The sequence below is a fragment of the Macaca fascicularis genome, chromosome 11, assembly GCF_037993035.2.
Source record: "Macaca fascicularis isolate 582-1 chromosome 11, T2T-MFA8v1.1".
In the NCBI taxonomy this organism is placed as follows: Eukaryota; Metazoa; Chordata; class Mammalia; order Primates; family Cercopithecidae; genus Macaca; species Macaca fascicularis.
The window spans coordinates 73,169,494-73,189,696 of NC_088385.1; the positions used below are offsets into that span (position 1 = coordinate 73,169,494).

Below are 20,203 nucleotides of genomic sequence, written 5' to 3' on the forward strand. Positions count from 1 at the left end.
CCTGTGGTCCCATCTGGCATCAAGGTAAGTCAAGGAAAGAGAACACATGTCACAGACTGAAGGGAGCAATTGCTCAGTGAAGCAGGGTAGCAGAGAGGAATTCTGTCTTGTGAGCAGCCTGCTGTTGCTGCTCTCTGGTAGCTGGGGAAGAGTTTACTCACATATACCATGCTGGAACTAGGGTACGTTTGGTAGCCTGGAAACAACCTGGGCTCTTCTCAGAACCTCTAGCAGCTTGCAGTTCAGGAAGAACTCATCTCATTCAGTGGTGAGCAGTAATTAAAAAGGAATTGGCATAACATGTATACCAAGTACATATCAAACAAATGAGAGCAAAGGCATAGAAAAACAAAGTGATAGCAGATGAAGAATACTCATGAGAAGAAGCCTGGTTCAGAGCAAATGATAAACATGACCAGTCAGAAATAATCACAAAATTCAAAAAATACACAGCAAAGTCATCACCTCTATAAACAAGGGATCAAAGCAGAAATATAAGAACTCAAGAGAAATTGGGCAAGACAAGATGATGATGAAACATGAGCTTGTAGAGATCAGAAAAGAAAGAGAAAAATAAAACCCTGCCAATGAGTAGAGGAGGATACCATTGGGTTTCTACTCTGTGCTATCCTCTGTATGGAGTATTTGTATTCTTTAATGACATTAAATAAAGTTGGACTCTGACTGCACATGTTGGTGTCCTTGATCAGTTATCATCCTTATGAAAACACAAAGAAGGAATATATCCTTATAAAACAATGAAAATAAATTGTGCATCCAACTTAAGTCATAAAAGGAATAAAATTCAAAAGGAACTGAATGAAAGAGTTAATCAAATTAAAAGTAAAATTTTATGTAAAAAAAAAACTAGAGTAGAACTAATAAATAAATGCAAGAGTCAGTTCTCTGGGAAAAAATAAAAACCCAACAAAGAAATCAAATAAACTGTTACTAATCAAATCATGGGGAAAATAATAAAACCACAAATATACCAATTAAGAAACAATATTGTGGATATAATTATAGAAACTGAGAAAATAAAAAAATTTAAAAAGAGATTATATAAAAATACATTTGACATCTGGATGAAATAATTTCATTTTCTGAGAGAATACAAATGATCAAAATGACTTCAAAAGAGAGAAAAATAAGATAGAAATGTAACTATCTGAGTTGAGAGTCAAAAGTTACAGAGAGCACAAGAGCTATTCAGCACATGAGAATGGCAGTCTATGTACCACCACCAATTTGCCAGTCCCTCTTGTACTGACCTTTGCTAAATCCAAGTAAAGCAGTCATAGGGTTTTCTCAGAGTTAGAAGGAAGAATTAAGAAGATGCAAGGAGGCCAAATGCCTAAGATTTTGATAAGGCAGAAGGGCATGAGGCATCTAATGGGCAAGACAATGGGGAGTGAAAGAAGCTGACCTGGAGGCCGACTGGAAGAAGTCAGCCACACAGTGGAACTGAGGATCAGCCCCTTGTGGGACTTCCTTAAACACATCCCTTCTTTCCCCACAAGTTTTCATCATTCCATTCTATTTCCCTTTCCACTAACGAAGTGATAGGGCCACTATTTATTTATTTGTTAACTGACTGTCCTTTCAGCTGCGCAACCTCTTCCACGGGAGCAGAGATCATGTTTCCTTTGTCCAACAGTGTATCCACATGGTCTATGGGCCTGATATTGAGCCAGTCATTACATACTGGTTGAAAGAATGAATGGAGCAAGCTTGATATTTTAGAGAAGCAGCAGAGAACAGTAAGGAATGTTGCTGCAAAGACATCGATTTCCAGCCCCAGGAGGAAGATGTGCATTATGGAGGTGCAACAGCCTCCTGGGAATGAGGCAACTATTCCAGCCTTAAAGGGAACAGAGAGAATGTGCAGGGGCTTCCTGGGACAAGGCAGAGAGCCTGCTGAGAGGCTGGAGGGACAGGTTGGAGAGATAAGCTGTATCTCACAACATAATATTGAATAGGAAAAGTAAAAGTGCGGTTCTCTGTCTTGCTTTTATTTTTGTTTTAATTTTTTTTTGAGATGTAGTCTTGTTCTATTGCCCAGACTGGAGTGCAGTGGCATGATCTCGGTTCACTGCAATCTCTGCCTCCTGGTTCAAGGGATTCTCCTGCTTCAGCCTCCCGAGTAGCTGGGATTTCAGGTGTGTGCCACCATGCCTGGCTAATTTTTGGATTTTTAGTAGAGACGGGGTTTTGCCATGCTGCTCAGGCTGGTCTTGAACTCCTAACCTCAGGTGATTTGCCCACCTCAGCCTCCCAAAGTACTGGGAATACAGGCCTGAGTCACTGTACCCAGCTGTGCCTTGCTTTTAAAAAGTCAATCTCACAAGCACAATCTGGAGAGATGCAGTTTAACTGAATATCACAGGTAAAGGAAAAAAAAAAACAAAACTAAACAACAACAAAAAAAACATTCACAAGACTTTGAGATCTTGGTAAACTGTAAGCTCAAAATGAGTGACAGATGTGCCATGACCACTAAAATTCTTATGTTGAGGTAGGCGTCATTGATCAGTTCTCCTGTCTTCAGTGATGCCAATGACAAGCTTGCTTTGCTCCAGGCTGTCGGGCTGTTGTGTGATTTTCCTTTTGAATGCTACATTTAACAGGTATACAGGTAAACTGAAGCGCATTCAGAACAGAGGCCCACAGGACGATACAGATACTTGCCAGTAAATTATAGAAGGCACAGTTAAAGGAACTGGGGCTATTTGGCTTGGAGAAGGAAAGCCTCAACAGAGACCCAATAGCTGTCTCCGAGTATCTAAGGGGCTGTCAAGAGAAGAGGCTTTAGTCTAGTTCAGAATGACCTTGAGGGTATAGCTAGGACTAATAGGCATACTGCAGCTCAATACAAGTGAGAGCTTTAGAGTCATCAGAGCTATGTGGAGATGGGGGGATGCCTCAGCACAAGGAACAACCTGTCAACTTGGGCGCTCAAGTCCATGCAGCGTGTCTTGGCGTGCAGTGAGGCAGGACCTGGCACCAAGGGCTGCACCGGACACCAGACTAGCTGACTCCTAAACCCTTTCTAAAGCTGAAATCCTGCCTTCAGCTTCCATATTCATTACGAGAATTAATGGGGATTAGTTATACAAAAGTGCTTTGTAAACTCTAGAGTGATCTACATATATAAAGGGTTATTACTACTTTTTCATTACCTTGGAGTACTTCGATTCTATCCTGACTGCCATTGTCTCTACTTATCCCTTAGTTCCCTTCAACCTCATAAAATGTCTAAATTATAGATGCAAAATGTAATATTATGACTATGATTCAAAATTTCGAAATGTTTCACAAATAACAAATGGTTTTTCATCTTTTACTAATGAGGGGCAGGTCCTATATTCAGTTTGCTTCTCATGGTCCTTTTTCTATAGTTTCAAGGAATGGAGTAGCTAAGGTCTTCCGGATCACCTTATGGGGAAGAAGTCATTAATATCAATAGCACCCTCACAAAAATCTGTGTAACAAAAATATCTCTACATTAATAAGCAACACACAAATAATACACGAATAAATAACCAATACACAATACATTGATAAATAAACCTGAGTCTACTCTGATAGAATGTGACTTCTGTCCTTTACTCAGTGTCTTCTGGTGGCCAATCAATTCTCAGGCAATCAGAAGGTCTGTTATTTGGTGGCATAGGCAAACTTGTCACAAGGTATTATGACTTGCAAAAATTAATTGCCAGATAAATAAAAGCCCCAATTCCATTTAGGTGTTCAAAGTATTTTCCGCACCCAACTCCAGTATCATCTCTAATGAAAGTAACAACTTGACAACTTTGAAATATCATCTCCTTTCATTTTTTTTCCAGTTTTTTCTCCCTTCCATATTTTTTTTTTGTTCACCAGAGGACTTAACAGAGAGTGACACAACATAGGCAGGCTGAGAGAAGGAAACTAGGAAAACCAGGAGAGAGCAAACTGGATACAGACTCTCCTAAAAGTACAGTTAACTCCGTGACAAAGCAGCCCTCATGCCAATGTGTTCTCTAAACTGTTTATGTGTTTTATTATTTGACTGACTGAAACCCAGAGCAAACAAGGGATTCAGAGGCTGGAATTTACATAGAACACGGGAGAAGGTAAGGCTCAGATGAGGAGAAATACCAAGAAGTTTTGACATACTTTTCTTTTTGATGCCATGGATCACTGGGAAGAAAATATTTTTTAAAAGAAGCTATTAGTTTCTGCTCTGTTTTCAGTCTGACACCTTTTATGTGTTTATATTCCATGAGTGAGGCTTTTTAATGTAGATAGTATTTCTTCACATGACAATGACCCCTATGAAGAAAAATCTACTCTATACTTTCCTATATTGTGATTATAACGCTCTAATTATAAACATTCAGGGAAAGGACATGGTGGCTCATGCCTGTAATTGCAGCACTTTGGGAGGCCAAGATAGGAGGATTGCTGGAGGCCAGAAGTTTGATACCAGCCTGGATAACATGGCAAGACCCCATATCTACAAAAATTTAAAAATCAGCTGGGTGTGGTGGTGTCTGCATATAGTCTCAGCTACTGAGGAGATGAGACTGAGGCAGCAAGATCTCTTGAGTCCAGGAGTTTGAGGCTGTAATAAACTGTGATGGTGCCAGGGAATTCTACCTGGGGTGACAGAGTGAGACCCAGTCTCTAAAAGAAAAAAAAAAAGTCAGGAGTGGGCAGGAATAAATAGAGTCACAAATCATTGGCTAATCTCTTATGTAACTCTTCTGAACTCCCCAATCCATCTTTGTGGAAAGCTTGCTGAAAAATAAGACAATGGGGCCTGTATTGAACAAGCCACTTTATTGTATGGTTTGCCTCACATTAATCTAAGCTTGAAGGATAAGCTCTGGATGGGATACTTGGCCATCAGTAGACCTAATGGAGGCCTGTTAGTGTTTGGTAAAGGTTCATGCCTTATAAGCACTAGAAGGAAATGCATGGCCAGCTGAGTGTAAGCATTCAGTGTGTTCGGCTACACCAAAGCAGATACAAGTTAAATAAAGATATTCTCCTCATGGAGCAGAGGATGAATCTTGAAGAAGCATGGGCTTCAACAATGAGAAGTCCTCTGGGGACAAAGTAAAGACGTACCTTGATTTCCATAGCTGGTGTCTATTGCAGACCCATCCCATGAATCCACAGCACTGTCCACACTGGGCACTGTGGAAGGGTACATGTCGGACAGCTTGCCTGGCTTCTGTGCTGGCGAGGAGTCCTCCTCCACATCCCCCAGGTCACTCAAATGGCTAGAAATGGGGAACTTCTTGGGGCTCGATGCTGACTGGGCTTTATAGACAGGAAAGGAGTTTAAGTATCAGAGTAAATTTAAATAAAAATATACCAAAATACTCTTGCTGGAGATTCGTTTCCCTAGAATCACACAGACACTAGCACATTCTTTCAAGGAAGAAAATGCACTGGAAATCCTTAATTGTGGCTTTCAACTCACTACTCACCATCTGTCTGTTTCTTAATTTTCAAGGTGACAGTCTCTCCTGCCATCTGTAACAAATGGATGGCTTCACTCAGAGGCTTCCCTTTCAAGCTGCTGCTATTGATGGCTAGGATTCGGTCTCCTACGTGGATTGCGCCAGTTCTGAAACACCAAATAGTAATAGGAGAGGTAGAAATAATCCCTGTGTGGTACTGAATATAAATTCCCTGACATACCTTATACATTCATCATAATAAAGACTTGGCAAGGATCTCCAGAAGTCCCTCTTGCTTTCTTCTGGGAAATGTTGTAAGATCACTGCATATGTTGTGGATTACTTTTTAGTTTCCAAAAACATTTTAAAAATTGTTTTAATTAGTTATTAAAATGAACTTGTGTGCTTTTTCAATTCCAAGAAAGCTGAGTCATGGGGTAAGTCCCCTAAAAATCCAAATACAAATGTAGTGGATAGCATGCAGCATCCTTTCTTTCTGCAGATTTTTTTTTTTTTTTTTTTTTTTTTTTTTTTTTTTTTTTGAGATGGAGTCTCGCTCTGTTACTCAGGCTGGAGTCCAGTGGCGCGATCTTGTCTCACTGCAACCTCCGCCTCCTGGGTTCAAGCAATTCTCCAGCCTCAGCCTCCCAAGTAGCTGGGATTACAGGCATGCACCACCATGCCCAGCTAATTTTTGTATTTTTAGTAGAGGTGAGGTTTCACCATGATGGCCAGGCTGGTCTTGAACTCCTGACCTCGTGATCCGTCTGCCTTGGCCTCCCAAAGTGCTGGGATTACAGGTGTGAGCCACCACACCCAGCCTGTCTGAGCTAATTTCTAAGGTACACTGCAGCTCCAACATTCTGCAATGCTGTGTCTCTATTTTGCTAACCACTGTTTCCAGTTGTTAGCAGGAACAATGCATTTGTGTATTCCTGAGCTAGGTTGGAAGGACAGATCTGGAGGACAGACTTGCCTGTAGGGTTTGTCATATGTCTGACAACACATCTCAGAAAGAAATGCAGTTTAGCAGAGGGTGGGGAGTGGGTGTGTGTGTATACATCATTGCCAAAGTAAAAAATGGACATTCCAGATTTTAAGACATTATTAAAATGGGTCACTACACTTTGTTCCCATAAGATGATGCCTGTATCACCCTCTTCTGAACACACAGCAGCTAAGTGCAGCACCTGTCAGGTAACAGAGGCTCAGCAAGTGTTTGCTGAATGAAATTGGACAAGCCATTCAACCTCCCTGAACTTTAGTTTCCTCCTCTCAAAATGGACACAATACAAATCCATCTTCAGTCAATTGTGGTCATTTTATACATTTCAGAGAGTCATATCAATGCTAAGCCCATGACATCTTTTACCGCCTGTAAGATGCCCCTCAGAGTCAAGTCGGAGCTCTGCCTGAGAGTTCTCAAGCTCTAAGATCAATCCTTTGTGCAGATTTTTAAAAGCCAACAGATAACCACAGAGAGAGGAGCATGTTTTTATGTGGTTGTGAGGAAGGAAGCCCATCTCAGACACAGGTAATTATAACAGTTACTTCAAATTTTACCTTTCAGCTAATCCCCCTTTAGTGAGGCTTGAAATGATTATAGGATCAAACGGCTCTTCAGTTCCTGAAATTGTGATGCCAAGGGGCCCCCCATAGCGTTTCAGCTCCACGGTGTAAATAATTGCTCCGGAACTTTCTTGCTCATCTGCAATAAATGCCAAGGAATCATAATTGATTTCTTTGGAAAAGGCAAAGGAGTAAGACACATAGATTCACATATAAAGTAGGAATTCAAAACATCCTCGTCGAAGTATCATGTCTCAGAAAATAATTATTTTGGGGAACAGCATTTCCTTAGTAGGATCTTACATTCAAATATAGAGATATAGTCATTGTCAGTGCCAGGGGAGAGGAACACTGCCTAATGACTTATGTTTTAAATGTGTGAGATCTGCCCAACTGGGGCTGCAGGACCTTTCAACTGTGTCCATGTCTAGGACAGTGCTTATCTAGCATTTGGTAAGTGTGCAGTAAATACCTGTGAAATAAACATATGGCTGAGGAGGTATTATAATTTGAGAGGAGAGAGTCACCCAGTAACAAAGAAGACATCGGGTCATGCTGTTTCCATTTTAAGCTTTACATGCAAGCTAACTTTTGATATAGAAATGTGGATTTTGCTAAGGGTTGGAACAAATGATAACATATATATGGTTAAGTGGAACTTAGATAAGTAAACTTGAAGACAACAGCAAGAAATCTAGAATCTCTTACATATCATTCCACTTACTATCTTCTAATGTGAGTCCTATCAGTGAATTACAGATATTAAAGTGGAAGTTTGAATGATCATCTCTCCTCTTTCAATGGAGTAAAAGCTGTTGTAAACTATGTTTCAACAGCATAGACCAGGCTGCCACGCTGTCATAAACTAATTTTGGCTATTCAACATTATTATAGTGGAAGACACTTGTGAATGTGCTCTGCCTAAAGGACTGGCCAGAAAGATATCATGGGCTGCCTTCAACATGGTGGGTATTGTGATGGTGTCAGGGTTGCAAATAAGAAGTCTCAGAATTCAAAGGTTTTATTTGCTTCTGACATGCTTAAAGTTCTTGGGCGTTTCTTGTTTTATTCCTTGGGCCTGGGAGCTGTGAATGGTTAAGGAACTATTTCATTTCTGCACCTGAGGATACAATGAAATGGTTCAGTGGCTACTTTAACAAAACAGTCAGCTTTTACAATCAGACTACATCCTAGTGAAGTATTAACACGGCCACATTTTTGCAGTGAGCAGCTGTTCATTTACTATATGAAACCCTAAAATAAGGAGGAAAAGCAAGGCTTGAGTTAACAATTCAATTAATTGTGTTTTCAGTGAAGAATTAGGATGAATATAAAATGAAGGGTCTATCGAGTCATGTGGGAAGCAATGTGTCCTCTCTTGCCAGCACTTACTTCACTTCTGGCCATAGATTGGGAGTTTTGAATGCAGCCACCATCTCCACTTTCTGAGCACTCTACTCAACGTATTTGCTCCACATATTCAGAACTAAAGACCATCCACCACACACTGCAATGCTTAAGTCAACATTTTAGGGCACAAAATCTTCAACATTGGGATCAAATTTACATTAGCAGCTGAGAAGTTCCCATATCAAACCTAAAACAGCTCTGTTTGCTGGTTCACAAGTTTCTTCTGGGCTGATGCTGAAGTTGTGGCCAATAAGTTGGTGATTATCTGCTAAGGGCTCTGGAGAGAAGCATCAAGATAGAGGGTAACTGAATAACGGGCAGAAGTCAAAAGTCTAAATTTTCCTACAGTACGATGTTTTGTCACATTTCAGAGCTGGCTTTGACCTAAATGAACAGAGCACTATTGGATAGATTGCATGTACTTTGCAGCCCTCATCGTCAACTATATTCTGGATGAAATTCTGAATGAGTCATTTGATTAGTAATCCCTGGCAAAGTTAAACATTAGTTACTGCTGGACACTCTGTGTGGGCCATTCAGTGGAGGTGTGTATGCCATAGTAAAGACCTTGACCCCTTATTGCTCTCTGTATAAGGCAAGGATGAGCACAAACTTGTCAATGGGTGCCAAGCATTTTGGGTTGGAGCATCCGCTCTTTATGGGTTTTGGGGAGAAGGATGCTTGCCCAGGACCTGGAGACCCAATAACTAGTGGGAGTATCCATGGAAACCATACTTCAGATGAAAACAAAAAGTGGTCCATGGGAAGGGGATTTGGGGGTAGTGCCATTCATTGGGAGAAGGGGGGTACCTGGTTCTATTCAGCTCATTCTGCAGGCAACCCAGAGTGAGTATTCCATGTTATTTTTCGACAGTGTAACTTGTGACACAAAGATGACAAAATAATACCAGAGATGAAGTAAATGGCTTTAAGATAGTCTGTTTCAGGTTGCCTTATTTGGGGACATTTTTTTTATTGGCATCTGAGTCCTCACTGACTAGAAGGCAATTATTAGGGCACCCAATGAGTTTAGATAGTGATGGAGATGCGAATCTAGGAAATGGTACATCTTAACAAGAAGGACACATTTCTGTGATTACATTGGGGTGGAAACAGGATGACGTGATGCTCTATTTAAATTATGACAGAAATGGAAGCTGATTTATGTTTTCTTTAACAAATATTGCGAGAAACACAAAAGAGAAAGGAGATTTAGTTGGGCTTCGTGGCTCACACCTGTGATCCCAGCGCTTTGGGAGGCCAAAGCGGTGGACCACCTGAGGTCAGGAGTTCAAGACCAGCCTGGCCAACATGATGAATCCCCGTCTTTACTGAAAGTACAAAAATTAGCCAGTCGTGGTGCCTTGCGCCTGTAGTCCCAGCTACTTGGGAGGCTGAAGCAGGAGAATTGCTTGACCCAGGAAGTGGAAGTTGCAGTGAGCTGAGATCATGTCACTGCTCTCCAGCCTGGGTGATGAAGCGAGACTCTGTCTCAAAAAAAGAAAGAAAGAAAAGAAAATTAAAGAAAGAGAAAGAAAGAAAGAAAAGGGAGATTTAAGAGATATTACAACTAAAAGCAATGAGTAGATCATTTGGAATTCTAATTAAAACCACCTGTTATAAAAAGGTATCTATTGGCCGGGCACAGTGGCTCATGGCTGTAATCCCAGCACTTTGGGAGGCCAAAGTAGGCGGATCACCTTAGGTCAGGAGTTTGAGACCAGCCTGTCCAACATGTCAAAACCCCGTCTCTACTAAAAATACAAAAATTAGCTGGGTGTGGTGGCACGTGCTGTAGTCCCACCTACTCAGGAGGCTGAGGCAGGAGAATCGCTTAAGCCTGGGAAGTGGAGGTTGCAGTGAGCTGAGATTGTGCCACTGCACTCCAGGCTGAGCGACACAGCAAGGCTCCCTCTAAAAAAAAGCTGTCTATTTGTCTATTTTTTCCTCGGATAGATTGCTTTAAAAAAAACAGTTGGTTTTAATTAGGATTTTATATATATCAGGGAAATGTGAACATTGAGCGACTATTTTATCATATTAAAAATATTGCTAATGATGTTATTTAGTTATATGTTTTTAAAAAGTATTTTTTAGGCATATGTTAGTAATAGTAAAAAGATGAGATGATGCCGGGAATTTCTTCATAACTCCACTGGTGAGGTGGGGAAACCAGACTAAGAGGGGAGATGAAGCAAGGTTGGTTGTAAGCAAATCACCATTAACACTGGGTGATGCATGGTGATTCATTATGCTATTTTTATTTTTGTATGTATTTTGAATTTAATAACAAGCTTTTGAAAAATAAAATAATATCATTTCCCTTAGAAAGCCCTATGTGGATGCCTTGTGTAAACAGATATTTAATTACTCTGGCTTTCCTTTCATAGAGGGTGGTGATGGCTGCCCGCACAGAGTCTTTTCCAGACCATATGGCCTGTCTGCCCACAAGGCAAACTCTCCAGCTCTTGAGAAGGACCCCATCTTGGCTCTGCCCAGTTTTTCATAGCAATGGCTTCCTCCTAAACAGTTTGCCTGCTTGGGATCCAGCCTTTGCCCCTCCTCCCCACTTCTATTTTCACCACTGCTGCCAACATAAATTTCTTCTTTTTCCTCCCCCGAATATTTTCAAAACATAAATCTGAAATGTTACTCTCTTACTTAAAGCTTTTTATTGGTTCCTCAGTTCTTTAAGAATAAAATATAACCCCTTTGCAAGAGCTGAGCTGGCCCCCAGAGGGTCACACCATCCTCCCCCATCCCAATCCAATCTGCTAAATTCTCTCTTCATAGAACCACTGCAATTCCTTAAATAGCACTTTTCTAACATCTTTAGCCCATGCACCTGTTACTCCCTATGCACAAACACCTTTCTCTCATTTGTTATCCTGTAGAATTTCTACTTTTACTTTAAAGCTTGGCTCAGAGTCTCATCCTTCAGAAAGGCTTCCTGGTGGTTTAGCTGGAGGGGCTAGAGGCTTTCCTATGAGACCCACAGCTCCTGTGCATTCTTCTGATGTTTCTAAACTTTTATTTTCACTCTTGCTCTCAAATAACGAGAAGAGTGAAATTATTTTTAAATTATCCTTAATGAGAGAAATTAAATATTAAGAACTAGAATTCAATCAGGTATGATTGAGATTTGGAGGGCCACAAACTTTCATAATGTAATATCCAAGATACCACAAGAACCAATTTTAAGAACCAATTTTTGCCCCCCTTGGAAATGTATGTTCTAGCGTATACCTTTCACTCTATGTTTTAAGGATCTCACTACTTGGCTCTTCATTACAATAAGATTACCTTGAAAACAGAGATTTTTATCTTCATATCCCCATAGCCTAGAACTATGTCTGGTACCAAAGGGAACTCAGTAAATGCTTGAACAAGTGAGCAGAAGGATGAATGCATATTAGCATGTAGTCATTGGTTCCCAGGCTGAGATCTCCAGGAGAGTTTTACGAGTCAGCTTCCCTGCTATGCCAAGGTCTAGTTTCCTTTTCCAAGACATGTGATGCAAACCTAATCTCATTCAAAGTTTGAGAATACAACCTCAGCTGCCATTAAGGGGATGAGCAAACCTAGAACTTCCTCCCTCCACCGTGCCAGGAGTGTTGAGTCAGCTTCAGGTTCAACTGCCAATTCCACCTGCCTTCTCGGGCTTTAACTCAATTGGCATCTGTGAGGCCCAGCAGCTTAGGAGGAGGATAATAACTGCCATTTAGGAAGGAATACTCAGACTATTTTGGAGATTGAAGCGTTCCTAAATATACTCTCCTTGAGGTTGCTTCAGGTAGAAGTCTTAGAAAGGAGCAACTACGGTGTTTAACTAGAAGAGAAACTTCTGAGAAAGAAAAAAGTAGAATCACCAGTAAGTTTCAAAGTGAGCCTAAGCAGATGTTAATGATATTATAAACAGCTTTTATATCACAACAGAAGGTTTACAACGATTAGTGAAAGACAGGAAACGGGGCAAGCCTACTTGTTTGTTCTGCTCAGCTCTAGTTAAGAAAATTAATGGAAGCACAGAACAGATGCAAAATTGCTGCATTACTTATGTGCAATGTTATTTTCAGGCTTCTTGAGTGCCGCTTGTTTAACAAAATGAACACTATCTGGCTTGAATCCATAATGGTAGCTGCTTCTGTGGCCAAATAGGAGGCTTGGATTTGGGAGAGAGCCTTTGGATGGCATACAGGTGCAGGTCAATCAAAGTTCACTTCAACTAAAAGTGATGGAATTAATTTTAGAGTACAGCTAAATTTCTTGGAGTTGGACAGGCCTGAGAAAGTAAACCATTTGAACAACACTGTCTACAGCTCCCTTATTGCTACACAGTCATTTTATATAGGCATGTCACAATGATATATCAGGAGACGTCCAAGCAATTGCTAAGTGTTTTCAGAGTAGAATTCAAATTTCTGTGTGTAAGTGATAATTTTAAGTCTCAAAACTAGGTTTGTTTGTGACAGCATTTCTCAAAGTGTAGTTCTAGGACCAGCAGTTTTGGCATCATCTGTGAACTTGTTACAAATACAAATTCTCAAGTTTGCATTTGACTGAGAATCCCTACCCCACAGACCAATAGGAATGGGAACTCTGGGAGAGGGGCCTAGTCATCTGTGGATTAACATCTTCTCGGTGATTCTGATGCACACTCAAGCTGGAGAGCCATCCCTTTATGAAATCAAGCCTGAAGAAAAGAGAAAAGTACTTTTTATCATAGGTCCTTCTTGCAGCCAGCTTCTTTTCAACACACCTCCTTCCAGTGCTCCAAGCACAGCCGAGATCATTCTTGGGAGCTTGGAAAGGGGCATCTCTGCTACTCCAATACTCCAATCTGGGTTTAGGGGGAAAAGCTACCACAAATTACTTAGCTTGGCTTAACACTGGTGAACTATATATATTTGAAGCCCAAAATATGAATCTGTCTTCAAAGGACTAATTTAATCACTAATAAGGCTGGATAAAGGTAATTTGCTTTGAATAGGACAAGCTGCAGCCTGAAAATGATTTTTTTACACAGATTAGAGCCCAGGAAGGTCAAGTATTGATTTATGGTCTCCAAAAATATGCTATATATTAGAATAAGATTCCCCAAACCAAGTGAGAAATCATTAATAGCTGTATATTTGATTGACAAAAGGGTGGTAATACAAACCCGAGTTTTGAAAACTATATGTGATAGATTTGCAAACCTCTATCTCTTCCTGCAAATCCCCAAAGGTCTCTGTTGCTTTGTTTCAGGGTTTCCTCTCAGGCCTTAGCCAGGTCTTCCAACTCTCTTCATTCACTTTGGACTCAGAAGCAATCAAGACAAACAATAGATTTTTTTCAAGGGGATTATTTGCATTGCTGAGGACCTGGGGATTGGGTCACAGCCTCAGGAATCCCAGAGCCTTGGACCCACACAAGAACCACTGGACACTACCTGAGTTACATTCCTGCAGTAATGGAAGACGACAAACGCAGAAGCTCCTGAATGCAGGATGGTCCAGGCTGAATCCAGAATGAGAGAGAAAAACACCTACAACTCCAAGTGTTCCAAAAGATTTGGCCATTGTTAGATAGAGCTTAAATTCACTTTTAAAATATCCAAATACAGTAATGACTACTGATAGTCAGCATTCATTAGGCCTTACTAAGTGCAAACTTATTGGTGAGTTCTTAAATATATTACCTCCTTTAGGCCAGGCGCGGTGGCTCACGCCTATAATCTTAGCACTTTGGGAGGCCAAGGTGGGCGGATCACCTGAGGTCAGGAGTTCGAGACTAGCCTGCCCAACATGGCAAAACTCCATCTCTACTAAAAATACAAAAAATTAGCTGGGCATGGTTGTGGCAGGCACCTGTAATCCCAGCTACTTGGGAGGCTGAGGCAGGAGAATCGGTTGAACCTGGAAGGTGGAGGTTGCAGTGAGCCGAGATCCTGCCATTACACTCCAGCCTGGGTGACAGGAGCAAAACTCCATCTCAAAAACAAAACAAAACAAAACAAAACAAAACAAAAACATATATATATACACACACACACACACACATATATCTCCTCCTTTAATTTAAATATATATATATGTGTGTGTGTATATATATGTATGTATCTCCTCCTTTAATCCTTAAAACAGCCAATTAAAGGAAGCATTAAATGGACATTTACAGATGAGGAAACTCATGCTCAGAGAAGTTAATGTGCCTAAGTTTCCCACTTGTCAGTTATGAAGCCAGTCTGGCGTTCTTCGTCTTTCATTCCACCGTTTCCCCCAGCTTGGGCTAGAAGCAGAGTTAATTCAGACTCTCTTGAATGGCTCATTCAGCGCTTTCGTAAAGTGATTAAAACCAGCGGTCACTAACCAAGTCCAGTGGGCCTCATTCCTGTTTTAATTCCTTTAATGGCTCCCCACTGGTTTCTGGGATAAAATTCAAATTTACTAACATGATTTACAAGGCCCATAATGACTTGGCTCCAGTATACCTTTCTAGCTTACCTACTACCAAGTCCTTGCACATATGTTCTGCTTGAGCCATATCTGCCTACTGGAGTGTGCCATGCTGTCCCTAACTTTCTGCACCACTTCACAAACCTCTTCGGGACCCAGGTGGTTAGAATCTTTTCCTTGAGGTCCTCAGGCTCAAATGGATGCCTTCACATTCTCTTACCATTGTGGAATATTTTGTGCATATCCTTACGACATTCACTATATTGTTAATTATTGATTTTCTTTTGTTTCTCCTATTTGGTGGTAACTGATTTAAGGGCAGGATTGTGTCCTTTTTATCTAAGAACCGGTAGTCATTGCCTGATACTTCATAGACAATAAATGAATGCTGATGGCATGACTGAAAATCGAGGGCTTCAGCAGCATTTGGGAATAGTTCTACCATCTCCTTGGGTAAGGTACACAGCAGGGTAGTGAGACGTGCGAAGCTGGAAGAAATGCTTACATTTTGAAGCAGTATCTGTTAAATCCCATTTGCAGTACAAGCTAGCTTAGGAAACCAAGTTACATCAAGTATAGTTATAAACTTCCTGTGACCGGAGAGAGAATCATCATTGAAGGAAGGAGAGCAGCCAGCCGTTAAAGGACTGGAAAACTCCTGAAGTGCAGAGGGCCTACATTAGTATGAGCAACATTTCTGGGGGTGGAGAATATACACTGAATATTACCATTCAAAAATATTGAGACAAAGCATGGCAACTATTTAATGGGATCATTCTGATCACCAGCATAATTTCAGATTAAGCATAATATCAAACTTTCAAAATCAGTGACTGTCCGAAGGATCAATGCTTATTTTCCACTCAGTCATATCTTGATAAAGGATCAGAACGAATGCAGAGAAAGGGATTTCAGGAGGTAATTAGAATACAAATAGTCCCCACTTACTGAGTGGAGTATGGACTGTGCCAGTATTTCTTTCAGTAAGTTACAACAGCTCCCTGAGATGGGTATCATTATGTAGATGGTACTGAAAATGGGACCAAATCTCAGACAAGTTTAGCAAGTTGCCCAAACTCTCACAGCTCAAATGTGGTAGAGCTGAACTTTAAACTGAGGTCTGATTTTTTAAAAGAATTTATTTCAATAGCTTTAAGGGTACAAGTGGTTTTTCATTACCTGGATGAATTGTGTAGTGGTGAAGCCTGAGATTGTGGTGCACCCATCACCCAAGTGCTGCACATTGTACTCAATAAGTAGTTTTTTTTGGTCCCACATCCCCCTCCTACCGTCTCTTCTTCTGAGTTTCCATTCTTCATCATATCATGTCTGATTTTAAAACATTTCCTCTTTGTGAAGATTTAGTTTGCCTTTAAATAATCTGTGGTCAGGCTTTACATTTTGAATAATGTTTTTTTTCCTTCCTTACTTTGCTCTGAATAAAAATGAATTCAGGTATTCAAATTATAATGTTGTAAGGGAAGAGAATACTAGGATCACATAAATTCTTCAAAATCAATAGCTGAATAATTTGCAAATAGTGATCTTTTGTAAAACCATGTCTGAACGAGTATATATTTCTGTATATCAGTATGAGAAAATCTGGTTTGGGTAAGTATGTCTCTCATGCCAATATCTATAGTCTTATTTTGGGTGGTTGTATGTTTTTCTATGGAAGCTTTAGGATTTTAAAACCAGAACCTCTTAAAATTAAAAAATAGGGATTGTAGGGGAAGCGTATAAAGGGGGAAAATGAGGCAAAGGAAATCAGTAACTGAAAGTAAGGTCTAGCTCTCCAAGTGCTCAGTTGTTTGGGAAACTCCTGCCAACCGGCAGACACAGCCTGGCTTTGAAATTGGATGCATTGCCAACTGTGCCCACTACACACATTCATCTCTGGCTTGGCTTTTTCACTTTGCAAGGAAGGTAGCTGACATCTGCTGAGCAGGGCAAATCATGCAAAACAGGTTTCTCCACAGGGCTTTGCCTCTTGACTAGGACAGAACCCAGGCTGATGCTAAAGGCTTACTCCCTATTTTGAAATAAATCCCCAAAAGAAAGTGCAACTGAAGCAGGCTTGTAAGGAGAGAAATGCAAATGTTGGCACAGAAAAGCAGTTGCTTAGGAAATAATTAGTGCAAACCTGTGCATATTTTTAAACATTGGTTATAAAATATATTTGGATATCATCATCTTCAATTGTACTGATGGATGCAACTATAGTTTTTTTTTTTTTTTACTTTGAATAGGAATCATAAACACATAGCCTGACATAACCATGAACTCTAGTTCTAGATGACCTGATTAAGGAAATCCCAGAACATTGCCACAACTTCATTACTGGTTGCAATGAAATTATATACAGTAGATGCTCTCTCAACCAATCTCCACTTAATCAATTTACTGAATTAATTGTGGCTGTTCATCCTCTATCATAAAATGTACAGATCAATGCCATGGCATGCTCCAGAGCAATATGTTTCTTTATCTAGCCCCTCTGCACTTCTGCTCCTGCTCCTGCTTGAGTTGTAAACTTCAAAATTTAGAGGCAATTATGTTTATTCCTAAACCTGTTTATGCCAGCTGTACTTGTTATTTTAACTATGTAATTTAATTAATCTTATATAACCTATGAAATATGAATGTACTTGTTCTATGAAAATAAAATCCAACGGTTGGGAAAGATTCAATAAGGGTTCGTTAGGCAAAAATCTATGGCCAGGCGCAGTGGCTCACACGTGAAATCCCAGCACTTTGGGAGGCCGAGGTGGGCAGATCAATTGAGGTCAGGAGTTTGAGACCAGCCTGGTCAACATGGCAAAACTCCATCTCTACTAAAAATATAACAATTAGCCAGGAAAGATGATGCATGCCAGTAATTCCAGCTACTCAGGAGGCTGAGGCACAAGGATTGCTTGAACCTGGGAGGTGGAGGTTGCAGTGAGCAGAGTTGGCACCACTGCACTCCATGGCACACTCCAGCCTGGGTGTGCCACACAAAACAAACACAAAACAGACAAACAAACAAACATAAAATCTACTGTTAATTACCTAGCAGAAAAACTCTAAAACACTGGGGAAGACCAAAATCTAGGTGGAGGAGGCATTCAGATTGCTATAAATTCTTTAAAGTCTCACTGCATTAAAAACCAAACCAAACCAAAATAAAACTGGAAGTCATAAAATATATATTGTGGATATGGTTTAGGCAAACAAACAAAAAGACTTGTGACTATAATCAGCAGAACCATGTTCATAGGAAAGGCCTTGACTTTACCCATATTGTGGATATGGTTTAGGCAAACATTTAGACTTGTGACTATAATCAGCAGAACCATGTTCATAGGAAAGGCCTTGACTTTACCCACAAGATTGGCAAAATTGTAAATGAAATGTTTACTTTATGGATCCATATCACATTCTGTAATTCCCCACATTATCTGACTCTTTTGATGAACGGACACTTTTCAATTGGCTCTATATTCTTATCATAATCAGATAGGATGTCTCGTATTTCAGAGCAACCCGAAGTGTGCTCCTTGCACCACAGCTGTGGCAGCATCTGGATGTTTATTAGGAATCCAGAATCTCAGGTCCCACCTGGGGTGGTGCCCAGGATCTGTGTTTTAACAAACGCTTCAGATGATTCTATGCCCTCCTAAGTTTCATTGGAGGGCCTAAAAAATGTATATAGCCCTTTTGAAAAGCAACATAAGGCATGACTGGCTCCTCAGGAATCATAGACATTTCCTTTGTATTCTTACTCAGCCATCCTGCTTCTAGGAATATTTTCTCAGGAACGAATTCAAAAGAAAAAAAAAGTTGAAAAGCTGAATAAAGATATCTATGTATAAAGATGTCTATAAGAGTACTATTTACAATAATGAAACAGTTGGAAGCAATATAGTGATTTAAGAAGAGAAGAAAGGTAAATCACAGGCAGTCAATAAAAATGATAGATATTCAGAGTTTATAAAATGATCAAATGTTTATAATGTAAAATTAGGTAAAAAATGCAACATCCACTTGTTTATAGTTATGCCATAGGAATATCAACAAAAACCAGAAAACCACCAGTTTCACTGTATTAGTGTGGGATTAGACGATGATTTAGATATCATCTTTAAAAATTATTTCATGCAATTATAATGTTTTGTATAATGAAATTATCTTAATGATATCATTTACAAGCATCATTATTTAAAATTCGTACTACACTCTCAACACAAAATTTAAAGACTCTTCTAGCTGTGAAACACTGCTGCCACATCACTAGCCAGCTGTTGTATGTAAAATATCAAGATCTAATACCTTTGGTGACAGATGGGCATTTTGAAAAATCAGTTTTAACTAAGGATGCTCTCAATACCTGAATTATCTTCATCTTTGCGGATTTTGAGCTTCACCAGGTCTTCACATTGCTGGAGGATCTGAACTGCATCTTCCATGGAACAGTTGTCCAGCCGGATATTATCTATTGCGAGCAATTTATCCCCAAGTTCCAGGGTCCCAGTTCTGTTAGTGAATGCATAGTAACACACGACTAATGATGAGCACTTAACTAGGCCATTTAAAGAGGCATTAAGCATAATGTAGCACTGTGGTAGTCTTTAGAGGAAAAGAGGTTCAACTGTTTTTAAATTGTACTTTATTGACAACTCCCTCCCTTCTTCTAGTCTTATTTGGGTTGCCTGCCATGACATTAAATTGCAGAGTATTAAAACCATTTTTTCTTATACTTTTTTCAATTAAACAAGAACATATATAAGTGTCACTCAGGAAGCATACAATTCCTAGGAAGGGAGGTAATGGGCGAGGGTCTGCATAGACCCGGGTATCCTTGTGTTTCTCCATATTGTTGTATTACTTTTGATCCTTGGTAGTCCAGTTATTAGGAGAGCGCTGAGAGAATGAGAGAAGGCAAGGTGTAATAGAGTTAGTGGAAGCCTAAGGCTTGAACCTCTGCTATTTCCACTTGCATCTGGAAACTTACTATGGCCGAAGTAGCAAGAAAATTTACAGATGAATCCATAGCTTATTTGGAAAGTGGCCACTGGGACTCTAAAACTGGCTGTGGACCAGGGTAGGTCTGTTGAAAATTTTTAAGGTCCATAATGAAACTAAAAAAATAATGTGAATGTAGTATGTACATGTTTCTACGTGCATATATGTATATATACACAGATTTGTAAGAATAGCCTTTTATGCATTATGTCTGTGCCAGAGACTGCTGATTGTTTCCCAGCACCCATTCTCTTTTCCCTTCTTTTAAGTTACCCTCTAAAAATGCATGCCCCAGACTCTCTGGGGACCCTCCCCACCTCCTGCCTATAG

The 20,203-nt window shown here is 40.1% G+C and overlaps 1 protein-coding gene across 18 annotated transcripts in view; it reads right to left on the bottom strand.

Moving 5' to 3' along the window:
- GRIP1 (glutamate receptor interacting protein 1) overlaps window positions 1-20,203 on the bottom strand; it is a 711,077-nt gene that overhangs the window by 39,705 nt on the left and 651,169 nt on the right. For all 18 annotated transcript variants that reach the window (XM_045366606.3, XM_045366605.3, XM_045366600.3 and 15 more), the window contains 4 exons: window positions 19,239-19,384; window positions 7,017-7,161; window positions 5,481-5,620; window positions 5,116-5,310 (listed from right to left, as the gene is read on the bottom strand). In XM_045366606.3, the coding sequence (XP_045222541.2) occupies window positions 5,116-5,310; window positions 5,481-5,620; window positions 7,017-7,161; window positions 19,239-19,384 (626 nt within the window). The remainder of the gene's footprint in view (window positions 1-5,115; window positions 5,311-5,480; window positions 5,621-7,016; window positions 7,162-19,238; window positions 19,385-20,203) is intronic.